Below are 14,374 nucleotides of genomic sequence, written 5' to 3'. Positions count from 1 at the left end.
ATATAACGCGTAGACATTTTATCTTTCGAATGAAGTGTTTATCATAGCATTTCGTTCAGTTGTTTAGGAGGTATTATCGCTCAAAATCTCGTTGTTCCGGCGTAACGCTTTCATTTTCGAAACTTTGAACTTACCCCAGTACAGAAATGAAAGACGTAGTCCTACGTCAAAAAATCTGTCCAGCTGAAGGATATTATCGGCAAGATTTTGCGGATTAAATTTTTTTTCTATTTTTCCATTTCCGCTTGCGTCTATTTATGCGGACAATCAGGGCGCGGCATAGTCATAGTCAACTGAGGATAGTCGGCTGACTAACCGACTGACTATATCCATAGTCAGTCGGTAAATGACTTTTGGCTCTTCACGCAGCTTCTCCGCCAAAACGACTGAACAGTCAGTCGGGCGTTTAGTCGCTATCTCCCTCTACCGACTCGACTATATAATTCCATTCTTCCCAGTCAAATTGTCCTCATTGCATTTTGAAGTGACTTCCCCCAAAACGAATTCGTTCCTCTCTCTCTCTCCCATACACGTTTGCATGCATCGATGTTTGAGTTAACCGTGGTTTGACAAACGCTACAGGTGAGCTAGATTTTTTTGTAGCGTACACGAAAACTACTCACACGTATAAAATAGCGTGCAGTGTGTGTGCGCTATTTTGCATGCCTAATACTAACTAATACTAATGCGAGGACCTTTATAGCATACTTGATAAATGTCTAAGTTCGTTGGTTTGAGTTCACGATGAGTGGAAAAAAAACCAGTATTTGCCGAATGATCCACTCATTGACAAAATCGCTTTCGTTCGTTCAAATATGATCTTTCAGGAAACATTTCCCCCAGCGGTATTCTATTGTTGTTATGTGCTGCAAATCACGACACAAAAGAGAACGAGACAACTCTGCATCGGCTCGCACTTCATTGCACACCAGCATGCAAGCAAAGCTATCATATACGCTTTCGGTGCAGAAAGCTTATTTTCTTCTTTGCCTCTAACATATGCATACCGACCTCTCCATGCATCATGAAACAGCAGGATCGTACGGACAACGCAAAGCGAAAGATTCATATTCAGCTAATGTAGCAGATCCTGATTTTTAAGTCTCAGAGAGTGCAAACTATATGATTATTTAGCTCGATAGAGGCTAAGGGAAGGGTAGTCAGATTATATTTTCCATTTTTAACGCCTCTATCCCTTGAAATGTGTATATTCATATAGACCGCATAGTTTTACTAGCAACACCGCTCCAGTGAGAAGCAAAAACTCTCGCGTTTTATCTCTTTTCCCATTCGCTGCTCTCCGCAAATGGTGACGTAATGATGACGTAATTTTTCTTGTATCATTTATTGCTTTGCACTTGTCTGTGCAGTGGGTTTCGCCAAGGCGCCTAGAAGTATATACTAAGGTGGGCCAACTTGCTAAAACCACTCTTCAGCCATCTTGGAAGTCTACTGTGTTTTGTTTGTAAACAAAACACAATACGCTATTGCCGAAGCTCGCTCGTGATCAGTCTGTCTCTTTCACGCTACAAGCAAATAATTCCCCTTCTACTTTCTTCCGTGCTGTTTTCATATACCGCTCCCCTAACCAACTTAGTGACGAAACGGCCTCACCTAGTACCATAGACCCGTCTTGGGTTTCGCTATAGTAAAATGGGACGATATATGCGGTTCAAACTTGTATGCAGGCTTCAAAAATGGTATGCGATGTTTGATACAGATCGGATATGCAATCAACAGTCTTCGTTCCTCTCTCAGTTTAATCACTAAATATTACACAAGTGATTACTGACATTCATACAAGTATCTGAATGATCCTCTCATATTTGGTTATATGTTCCAAGGCGCGTAGAAGTATATCCTAAGGTGGGCCAACTTGCTAAAACCACTCTTCAGCCATCTTGGAAATCTACTGTGTTTTGTTTGTAAACAAAACACAATACGCTAGTGCCGAAGCTCGCTCCTGATCAGTCTGTCTCTTTCACGCTTCAAGGAAATAATTCCCCTTCTGCTTTCTTCCGTACTGTTTTCATATACCGCTCCCCTAACCAACTTAGTGACGAAACGGCCTCACCTAGTACCATAGACCCGTCTTGATATGTTCGTGAGAGTTTACTTGCATGACACATTGTGTATCATTCGATTTTGATCGAAATCCAAACACTGAAAAAAACCGTCCATTGATGGGGTAACTACTTTTTTACATCAAGAATCAAGTTTTCGTTCCTCTTTATATGGACGTGCGTATGCGAGTACAAAATTAGTATCAGAGGGAAATGGAAATGTGGATTGAAATCAGTTGAATGAAGAGGCAGATTTGTATTCATTAGTCGAGTCAGTTAATACTTATGACAGACATACAACTGTACTAGCGTTGTACTTCGAAAATTGTATGTCTGTCACCATGTACAGCGCTAAAACAAAGCAAGCAACTCGGTACAATCGCTGTACCTGTACATGGATACAGTTGTACTGTGCGCAGCGCCATAGATGGTTAGTGGTGGGTAGCATGAACAAACCGAATCAAATCACTTGGTAAAAGTTCTTTTCATTGACATTCTCTTGAGTTATTAACTTAGATTTTAAACTAGTTTGTTATGTTTGATAGTTTGAACGCTAAATAAAAACTGGGGGGGGGGTGTGGTCACTCTACGAAAAATGTAACGAAAATTAAGAGTTTTCAAATGCATACTACGCAAAATAGTTCGTATGATATATGTTATAAAATATACCGTTACATGGCAAATTATCCAGCAATTTTTTCGCGTGAGACATCAACAGTGGAAATAGTAAAACAAGTGAGAAATTCAACGAATAAAAGAGGTATGCAAAGTATTATGAATTTTCCCTTTCAACTTAGTTCCCGTGAATGTTGTATGTAACACAAGATTGTGTGCAACAATTCGTTCCATCAAACAAATTGGACATCCAATCAATGTGTAGGAATAAGGGTGATGTAGATGGTGGAATGGGTTAGTAATACTTATGACAGACATACAACTGTACTAGCGTTGTACTCCGACGGGTAGTGGTGGGTAGCATGAACAAACAGAATCAAAACACCAGCGCCTTGTATAAATGTATGACAGGTGAAGCAACATCATCACTTCAATAAGAAGGGGATTACGGTTTGTGGAGGGGGGGGGTTGTTTGTTTTGTTATTGCTAGGATAAGCCATTTTTGCATTTTCACATGCGAGAGTAGTGGATGAACTGGATGAGAATGAAATTCTACAAAATCATCTCTTCTTTTTCACATAAATTCGCGAAAGCCGAACATAGTAGGCATCATTCGAATAAGCGTCGTAGCAGTTTGTAGAGAGCCGCCGGCCGTGTTCTGATGCTGTTTTTAAACAATACCGACAGCAATTCCAGAATGGCTGAAGTGTATTTCATATGATTGTTTCACCTGGTATATATAGAGTCGCCTTGTCAAAACACTTGGTAAACATTCTTTTCAATGACTTACTCTTGAGTTAATAATTCATATTGAAAACTTGTTTGTTGTGTTTGATAATTCAGACGCTAAATAAAAACCTTTTTCATTGAAATATGTGGTGAAAATTGGTCAAATTTCTAATTGTCAGTTTGACATGCGGTACAATGTACAACCAATGTATGTGTGTTATGTTACGATGGTACCTGTACAACGCTAGTACAGCTGTATGTCTGTCCCTTGTTTAACTCATAAAACAATACCATAGCTATCCATTCCTTAAAATAAAGAAGTTTTATGATTTCATGTGTATTTTTCCTCAAAATATCACGAAATCGTAAGTTTATTCAACATTCTTGTTTCTTTTTCTTCTTCTTCTTGAATGGCGTTAACGTTCCCTTGTGGAACTTTTGCCGTCTCAACGTATGCATTAACTAGCGTCATTTATTAATACTTGGTCGAGATTTCTTAAGCCAAATAACACGCCTTGAATGTATTCCGAGGGACAAGCTCTTGAATACGCATGACCACAGTGCAAGTCGAAGGAAATTTCTTTGACGAAAAATCCCCCGGCCAGAACGGGAATCGAACCCGAACACCCGGCATGATAATGTGAGACGCTAAACACTCGGCACGGGTTTCTTTTTCTTATTTAGTGTAATAATGACGATATATTTTTTTGGTTTACAGATCCACATATACTTCGTCTACCATTCCACCCTGTCATGTGTTCGCTGATATTCATTAACATGTTGACTGCCACGTCAGTCATCGGTGATTAACACCGAGCCTTCCGTTCAGACCACGTCAGTCACCGGTGACTGACAGTATGAAATATAATGATAAAGATAGAAATTAATTTTTTTTTTCGCAGAAATTTTACTACTTTCGAGCAAAAATACCTTCTTACGATAAGAAACGATGGTCCTAATACGTTAAAAATTGCCATCAAGTAAATTCTAATTCTAATTTCCAGTATTGCGCTTTGCGTTGCTGTACTACGATATCAGCGCGTGGCCTGACGGGGAAGTCGCTATAAAACCGCGTGGCACTCAAGTGTTAATCATTTTGAGTTAGACAGTTGAATAGTTGAGCTTTTGAAGGAAAGCTAATTTTGTTTTTTGTTCGTTGCAACCTGTTTGACGATTATGAGTATATATAATAAACGGCCCTTTTCATGGTCGTTATTTGGAGTTTCAAATAAGTCAAAATAACAGATTTCTGACAATGGAAAAAAAAAATTCACGGGGTTGTATCCGAGACACGACCGCTAGGGCGTAGGACTACGCAATCTTTTTTTTGAATTTTTTGGTTTATCATTTCGGATTTCATTTGCGAATACGTCGAATGTTCATAAATAACTCTTTAGTAAAAAGTTCCGGGGACCTAGAAAAGGTTGATTGGCTTGCGTGGTTTTGTAGAATCATTTAGAGAAGCAACGATTCTTTCTTGCCTTTGCGAGAACAATACGTCTAACAGATGCACAAAGCTGCAGCGATAAACTTCAAGTGAAATATTCGCTAACGTTTACAGCTCAAGGGGAAACATAAAACACAAAACGAGCAGAATAAGCGTCCTTTGTTGTTTCGGGCACAGAAAGATTCTGAGAATTTTCCTCAAAGGAGATGCAATACTTATACGCTAGCGATAGCTTACTTACTTCGCAAATATTTTCTTTTCGCTATCCCCCTTCGTTGTTTCTATTCTTCTTCTTATTTTCCTTTGTTTACGGAGACTTTAAATCCAACGATTCATTCGTCTCCGACTGTTTCTATTCTAGCGGCTGCATAAGTTGCTCGTTATTGACAGCTCTGTTCGGGAAAACACACAAATGGACAGAACAAATGTATGGGGAAATGGAAATGCTTTCAATTTCCATCAATTTAAACCATATACAGACTATGGGGTTGTAATATGTAGCATATCAAACAAATCTTAGAAAATTTCCGATTCGATTGGTATGCAAATCGTTAAAATCCGTTCGCAGCAAAAATAGTTATTAACATTAACTTTATTTCATAAAAACGTGACCTGTTTTCTGATTTGGCACACATTTGGCAAAACAAATGTTCCGATCAATCACAGTCCTACGTCAAACTTACGTCCGTGCCCCTTCTACTTTTTTATTGGATAAAATCAAATAGATTTTGGAAAAAACTTAGTGAAATGTTTGGAAAAGGTGCTCTGGATTTGTTGCGAGTCTATGATAGTACTTTTTCCTGAATATTCTGGGATATGATAAGGTTCGTGTTATTCAATTAATAGAATTTGTAAATGCAATCTGCAATGTTGGTAATTTTAGCAACATGATTTACCGATATCACGATCAATCGCATAAAGATGGTGAAGTGACTTACACCAACGGTATGAGTAAATGCTGAGTATGTGGAATAGTTCGATGTCGAATTCAAGGAGTTATAATGCTAAAACCAATATTATTTTAATTTTACTACTGATTAGGACTACGTGTAACCGGAAGATATAAGGGGTGAAATGAAAATCTAGGCACTGAACAAGTAGGAAAAAAATGCAAGATTTGGAACGCTTATAATTCGAGCATTTCTCAATAGATCGTAAAGGTTTTCGCATCAATTGATAGGAAATATATCTACGCATCTATCATAATGAATAACATTTAATTTTTCTTGAGATGAATAATTAAATAATTGTGAAATATCAAGCATTGTCCAAATGCACTATGTGCCCATTCTTGATTGGTCCCTTTTTGTGCTCCTCAAATCGTACCGACCAAAACGGGCAACCAGAGCAGCAGCGAAATACAATGAAGCACGATTGGAAAGGAAAAATATGAACGAAACATTGGTCGCAGTTTCACACATGCGTAATTCGCGAGCCAGCCAGTCAGCTTAAAAATCCCCGCTCTGCAGCCTTAACGATCTATGTAGAGACGAATGAACTCTCAGAGTTTAAAGTCTCTTTAATTCAAGACCAGCCAACCAGCCGTAACGATCATTCTCATCCAAACCGTACACCACATCGTTTCGCATCACAACACATCCACAAACCAACACAAGCAGCTATGTCTGGACATGGCAAAGGAGGAAAAGTGAAGGGAAAGGCAAAATCCCTCTCGAACAGTGTTGGTCTCCAGTTCCCCGTACGTGTATTCGCCAATTGCTCCGCAAGGGTAGCTAGGCCGAGGGCGTTAGTACCAGTGCACCAGTCCACCTAGCTGAAAAATATATCATTCTCTTTCAAACCGTAAATCAGTGTGGTTGTATGGCATCCTTTCACATCGCATCGCATCACATCAACAAAGCAACACAAGCAGCAACGTGGCGTGTAGACGTGACAAAGGAGGACAAGTTAAGGGAAAGACGAAGTCCCACTCGAACCGTGTATGTTTGCAGTTCCCTGTTAGTCGCATTCACTAATTGCTCCGCAAGGGTAACTAGGCCGAATGGGTTGGTGCCGGAGCACCAGTACACCTAACAGCAGTTATAGAGTTTCGACCGCCGGAGTGCACGAGTTGGCTTGCAAAGCTGTTCACGACAATAAGAAAACCCGCCTACAGAACAGAGCATATTCGGTTCGGTGGCAACAACTAGTTTCAGCGAGTGGCAAACGCAATCGCCAAACGGCAGCAGGTAGAAGATGGAAAAAGTTTGTTTATACAGACTGCTTTGGTGGCAAAACCAGCCATCGTAAAACACGGCGCTTTTCAGGGCCATTAAACCTTTCAAAGAAGAGTTATTAAAAGTTTTTCACAATACCAATGCATTCTAAAGTGACATAATATGACATATAATATAAACTGATTTATTTTGTTTATGCTTGTTCTTGAACTTACTGGTGGTTGGGGTCTTTCAAATTGATCATTCAGTTTTCACAAACCCATACATGGTTTCCGAATTAAAAGTGGCTTCAAATTACAACACATTGTATGTAGGATGGCATTAACGAATTTTCTCGGTAGCAAGAACTGCTTTCTTTGGTTGATAACTGATGTTGAAAATTGACTGACGTTACATCTGCATTGTATAGAAACATAACTAAGGAGCAATATGATGAGCTATGCATTTCCTGCTGCTCTGTTCTAATTTTAAAGGATTTCAATCCGAAGGTCATCCGTCCCTGCATTTACTGTTGGTTTTTCAGAACGCTTATAGCTCGTCTATTTCTCGACAGATCGTAGAGTTCGTCTCCAAAACCTCAGTTCTTTTTCATTTTTATTTACTTTGTTTGCGGAGACTACAAATCTTACAATTCATTCGTCTCCGAAAACCCAGTTTAAGGTACGGTAATGTGTTCAATAGTGGAATATATGATAGTGAATGAGCCGATGACCACCTATGCATTCCCTATCACACCCATCATTTTGATTGTACGATATGTGCATACGCCAAAAGATGCCCGGCGTTGAATGCTGGGTTCGCTGTAAAGTTGCGCCAGTTCGTGGTTCATTCTCCTGCTCCATACTTCATTTTCCTGTACACCACCGTATATTGTTCTGAGCACTCGGCGTTCGAAAACACCAAGCGCTTGTGGGTTCTCTTCAAGCATCGTCCATGCTTCGTGATCATAGAGGTCAACCTGTCGAATTAGGGATTTGTACATGGTACACTTCGTACGGAGTCGGAGTTTGTTGGACCTTAAGGATTTGCGGTGCTTATAGTAGGAACGACTTCCATTGACTATGCGTCTTCGAATTTCATGGCTGTTGTTGTTGTCAGTTGTTATCAACGAGCTAAGGTAGACAAATTCCTCTATCACCTCGAGCTCGCCGCCGTAGATCTCAACACTACTATCAAGAAGAATTCTGTTGCTGTCAGTCCCTCCTGCTAGCATGTATTTAGTCTTAGACGCATTGATCCCAAGCCCAATCAGTCCTGCTTCGTGCTTCAGTCGGGTATACAAATCGGCTACAGTCGCATGTGTTCTTTCGATTATGTCTGCGTCGTCGGCGAAACAGATAAACTGACTAGACTTGTTGAAAATCGTGCCCCGCATGTTGGGGCCCGCTCTCCGCATAACACCTTCTAGCGCCACGTTGAAGAGCAGACAGGAGAGTCCATCGCCTTGTCGAAGTCGCCTGAGTCTCAAATGATTCCGACAGATCGCCTGAGAATCGCACACCGTTCATCGTTGTCTGAATCAGTATTGCCAGCTTCCGTGTTTATCCATGATTGTCCATAGCTGTCGTCAGTCGATTGTATCATATGCGGCCTTGAAATCAACGAAGATATGGTGCGGAGGGACCTGATACTCGCGGCACTTTTGGAGGATCTGCCGCAGTGTAAAAATCAGGTCCGTCATCGAGCAACCGGGAATGAATCCGATCTGATAACTTCGTACAAATCTACTTAACATTGGCAATAGACGACGAAAGATCTGAGACAGAATTTTGTAGGCACCATTGTCACTTTTTGAACACAGGACTATGTCTTTGATTTCTATATAGCGGATTAACCCAACGAAAAATGTAACGATTCATTAAGAAATTGCAAACTCATATTACTCAAAATCGTCATTGCGACATATGTTGTGTTGTATACCATTAGACAGGAAATTTATCCAACAATTTTTTTGATTAAAACACGAAAAGAAAATATAGTTAAAAAGGCAAACAATTTGTCGATTAAAATGTGTATTTTTTTGACGTAGAACTACGTCTTTCAGGAAGGGTGCCGAATCAGAAAAGAGGTCACGTTTTTATGAAATAAAATTAACGTTAACAAGTATTTTCACTGTGAACGAATTCTCATGATTTGCATACCAATTAAATTCATGAAAACTGGAAGAACTTTATTTTTTCCCATACATTTATATTATAACTCGAACATTTCCTGATAGATCGGAAAGATGTTTACAACAATTGATAGGAAATATTTCTACGAGTCTATCACGATTAATAAAATGTTATTTTTCATGAAATGTAAAATGTCAAGCGTTATTTAAACGTCGTAACTGTACGGTTTCCCCAACACAGAATTCAAAATCGATGTACGTGTGGAAATACGCTCTACAATTTCTTTGGGAAACGTTTCAGAAACGCTGAAATATATGCAATATTGAAGACATGAAGTTCGAACTCGGTAAGCGATTGTCTCGATTTATAAAATACGAAAATTTAGCTCTATGTGATAGTGATTGAATCGACTTATCGATTCGATTTACATATTAGGACCCATTATTTCAAATAGCAAATCTAGCGCTCGGGACAGTTTTCTTTCTTTTTGAGGTTGTTTTTATTCCTGCTCAATCGCCAGTTTATTTCATTGAACATCTGGACATTGAGCAACTAAATATCTGAACATAGACAAAATCATAGAACTGAATCAAAATATTGGAATTTGCATTCACTGTCGATAAATGCATTGTCATTCAGTCTTATCACATTCATCTTCATTTGTGATTTCACTCAAGTTCACAACTTTTCTGATTTGCAAAACGGTTACAGTTGAGTTTTGATCATCAAATTTACATGTGACCGTATTATCCCCAAGTTGGAAAGTGTATATTTGAGATCCATATTTCGTTCGTAGATAAACGGAGCGAGGGTCCCCTTTGAGGACATCAACCATAGATTTCTATGCGTAAAATAAATATTCTATTATGTAGACGAAGAGATTACAAAACACTGTTTACCTTATCGATATTCAACTCGTTCACTTGTTGCGTTGCATTTTCATTGAAAACGACATTCAAGTGATAATTATTCACTATCCAATTCGGGACTGTCACGCCATCCGCCGGGTTTCCCAATTTCGATGTGGAAACCACAGGTTCTTTCGTGTTTTCTTCTCCATCCGGTGCTTCCCTAGAGCTGAACAAATGGTTTTCACACTTCGCCATCGGAACATCATATTGTGGTATGTATGGTTTTATGTCTAGAACTGGCGTACCATCCACCTGTAAATATACAAAATTTCTCTGAGGTTGGATCATTTTTGAACACTTCAATAATGCATACCATATCGGTGCCATAGAAATATACAGTGGCATCTTCGATTCTATCCAGCTGGACAAGTGAGAGACCAATCGAACACGGTCGATGGGGAGATCTGGTGCTGAAAACTCCAACTCTCTCACCGATCAGACGAGGAGGTGCCACCTTCGCCTTCAAATGGGCACGATTGCGATGGAAATGGTAGATAATCCAAATGTGCGAAAATTTCTCCAAGCCTTCCAAGGAGTGCTCCGGATTGTTGAAAACAGTTGGATTTATCTGAATACGGCTCATAAGTTTCGGTGCTACGCTAGCCTGGCGCGGAACAGCCCTCTTCTCCAGGAATATTGTTTTTATCACACCTATCGGTGTGAACATTATATAGGAGTTTTCGGGCTCATTGTGGCCCTGAAAGTTGCTTATTGAGAAGAAGGAAAAATACATGAAGATTGACATTAAATGTGAAACTTACATTTTCAGCTTCATCCGGGCCTGGTCGATTTTCACGCTTTAGTGCACATGATGAACATTCGAAATTTTCCAAAGCACATCTAATCTTTTCGACGTCTTTTTGTTGCACATGTTGTAAATTAGTTATTTGTTGTCTGTAACCAGATAAAGACACTTATGGTACACATGTTGAACATGGCAATTCAAACATACCTGAGGTTTTTGATTTCATTCCTAGCAATTGATAATTGTGATTTCAGAAACTGTATATCAGGTTCGCTCATTATTGTCGGTCAAAAGTTTACAACTAAAGGAATATTTTTGAACGTAAACAAATACCCGCGACTTATATTTGCAATACGAGAATTGCGCGAGCGAAATGAACAGCGTGTTTTTGCTCATAGATGGCACTAGTTGGAATCATATTTTTTTCATATATGAAATGACGAGTTTACGTTAGATTTACAACCAGATGGTACAGCGAGTGAAATAATGATTTTGATTTGAAATTCGTAAGAATTTTTTAGAAAAATCAGTTCTTTTTTTAATTTCCCGGTTCCAAGTATTCTTTCTATACTGAAAAGGCTAGAAAATCATCATTTCACATTGTTTCATTCATACATATAAAGAATGGTTTGGTATAAGTGTTGTTGCTAGAGACGTCGGTTAATCGTTCGATTAATTCAAATAATCGAATATCTAAAATTATAATCGAGTAATTTTGTATCGAATAATTTAAAATCAAAATATGAATACATCGAATAATTGTCACTGTAATCGCGATTAATGAAAGAAGGCATTTTTCTCAAGGTTAATGCATTTTTAGGTTAACAATTAGGCTATATAATTGTTTTATTCAACATTTTTTTTATCCAATAATGAAACATCGATAACCTGATAGACCACGCGACCAAAACGACAACATGATACGTGATTATTACAAGAAAAAAATGTTGGCTCGATTAATCGAATATCGAAAGACAATTATTCGAATGAATCGAATATTGAAAAATGCCCCAACGATTAATCGATAATCGAATAAATGAAAAATTTAGACATCACTAGTTGTTACATTTTTTACTAGGCAAACGATGGGTTGTTGAGCTGCAAATACTGCAGACACTTCTCGCTCCGATCGAACGGAATCCCCTGCATAATCAACGATATCAATAAACTTAATAAGACATCGATTTCATCGCCATTATCCACAGCATAAGCTTCTGCACCAGTGGCCGAGTGGTTAGCGTCTCACATTATCATGCCGGGTGTTCGGGTTCGATTCCTGTTCTGGCCGGGGGATTTTTCGTCAAAGAAATTTCCTTCGACTTGCACTGTGGTCACGCGTATTCAAGAGCTTGCCCCTCGGAATACATTCAAGGCGTGTTATTTGGCTTAAGAAATCTCAACTAAGTATTAATAAATGACGCTAGTTAATGCATACGTTGAGATAATCTTAGACTATGATGTTTGATTATATTCAATATGGTTTCTAACAATGTACATGACATGTTCGGAAGAACGTTTGTCATCTGTTATATTTTTCATATATTTTAGCAAACATCGAAATTGATTTAAGCTTCAGCGTATAATATTATAGTCTAAGATTAGAAATTATAATGAGTATTGACAATGTAACCATGTTACAGTCACTATAAATCAATGTAATAGTCTAGTCGCATAGAAATATTGAACAAGGACTGAAAACATGTTGATTTTGAAAAATCATAACTCAAAAGCGAAAAAGATTGGATTTGGATTTGTTATGTAAAAAAAACCTCAGCTTTCAAGCAAAAATACAAAAAAATTACAGCGCCCTCTGTCTGAACCTGAACCATGTAAACTATGTAAAAAACTATAAAAATGAAATCATGAAATCAAAAATGGCAACTCAAACGTTTCATCATCGTTAAGTTTTCATCCGTTATAATAAACTGTATAATCACTGGTAGAGATGCCATTCCATTAACTGCCGAAGCAAATCATACGAAGAGCGAATTATGTGAAATATTTTTGAAAAAAAATTGTTAAGATTTTGAGATTTGAGATTTTTGTTATCTCAAGCAAAAAAAAACGCAACTTTCAAAAACTACAATCGAATCAAAATAGGCAGCTTTAAAATACAATTTGCACATTTACCGAAAAATGGGCACATCTGCCATTATTGATTGATTTTTTTCGAAAATGCTACAGATCTTGTTCGTTATGACAAATATACATTATCGATATCTGGTGGCATCATTCGAACTTTTACGAAAAATTACTCTATTAGATCTCAAGATGAGCATGCCCGAGAACTGTTTTAAATTAAATTTTAAATAATTGGAACGGCTACGTTTAAATATGTAGTACAGCCCCTGCCCTCAACCGGTTTCCATACATTAACGCAATCCCCCCCCCCTACCGACAGGAAAAGTCGAAACATTAGGCCGTATGAATAAAAACAAAATTCACCTTTACTTTACTTCATTCGAGCAGTCGAGCAGTGAGATTAAGTTTTTACTACGTTTGGTATGCATAAAAGAAACAACAAAGTATTTACTTTTCGAAAATGGATGTTTAGCTGATTTCGTATGAATAAAACAGCATTCACCAAGTATTTACTTCGTTATTATCAAGTATGCTCATGAGCATACTTTGGATCTGAAAACACTATCATTCGTTTTGATGTCATATCCGATTTATGTTTAATGCTGCTATCTTGCGCTTGAAGCTAAACAAGCTAACGATCCGCATTGATGGCATTGAGCTTCGTTTACTAGTTTAGGGGAGCGTAATAAAATTGATTGATTTTCAGTCGAAATGAACACGTTTTTAGAATTTAAAATATGAATGAAAAATAACCTTTCCGTACCAATTTGGCATTCTGTTTAAATGAAAAACACTTTTGTTTGCAGGTGGTGAAAAAATCTTGTACGAATATTGTTTTTGAAGACAACTTTATATTATAGTGAACAATTTCAGTAATGATGTTGGAAATGTATAGACAAAGGGTTAAATAAAAGTCGGAAAAAAGTGTTTTAAGTGATTAAATAATATGATGTGAACATTTACATTCAAATTTGAAAACTGGCTTCGTGTCTTCTAATATGATAGGTATTACACTAACGAGATAGGGACCCAAACTATGGTCCCTAATTGAAAGTCGCCACCAGACGTCGACACTATCCCACTATTATCGCGAATTCACGCTTTGTCAAAAAAAAATGTTTTGAAACGAAACCTAAACAATCAGTTGATAGATGTTTGACAAAGTAAAAACTATGTTCGAATTCGCAAATCAAATAAGTAAAGTAAACTTTTATTCATACGGATTCAAGTAAATACTAAAAAAGTTTACTTTACTTGGAAACGGGCAGAATAAGTAAATACTTTTTTTTATTCATACGACCTATTTGCACCAATAGAGAAGGAGTCGATTTGCACCAGAAACCCCCTCCCCCCGACTAGAAAAGGAATCACAGTTTGCGAAAACTATGTTATTATATTAGATAGAATAGAACGGTGCTCCCGTGGTCGAGTGGTTAGCGTCAAACCTAACATGCCGGGGGTTCGGGTTCGATTCCCGTTCTGGTCGGGGGA

General features: G+C 38.1%; 1 protein-coding gene across 1 annotated transcript; it reads right to left on the bottom strand.

The window, feature by feature from the left end:
• Nucleotides 1-9,418: 9,418 nt before the first annotated feature.
• LOC129767675 (uncharacterized) lies at nucleotides 9,419-11,117 on the bottom strand. The gene is made up of 5 exons (XM_055768800.1): nucleotides 11,009-11,117; nucleotides 10,818-10,950; nucleotides 10,370-10,753; nucleotides 10,045-10,308; nucleotides 9,419-9,986 (listed from the first exon to the last, which is right to left on the bottom strand). The coding sequence occupies exons 1-5, from the start codon at nucleotides 11,077-11,079 to the stop codon at nucleotides 9,777-9,779; spliced, it is 1,062 nt and encodes a 353-aa protein (XP_055624775.1). The 5' UTR covers nucleotides 11,080-11,117; the 3' UTR covers nucleotides 9,419-9,776.
• Between the last annotated feature and the right edge of the window lie 3,257 nt (nucleotides 11,118-14,374).

Source organism: Toxorhynchites rutilus, chromosome 2, assembly GCF_029784135.1.
Source record: "Toxorhynchites rutilus septentrionalis strain SRP chromosome 2, ASM2978413v1, whole genome shotgun sequence".
NCBI lineage: Eukaryota > Metazoa > Arthropoda > Insecta > Diptera > Culicidae > Toxorhynchites > Toxorhynchites rutilus.
The sequence above is the reverse complement of the archived record's forward strand: the minus strand, read 5'-3'. Positions and strand labels throughout refer to the sequence as shown.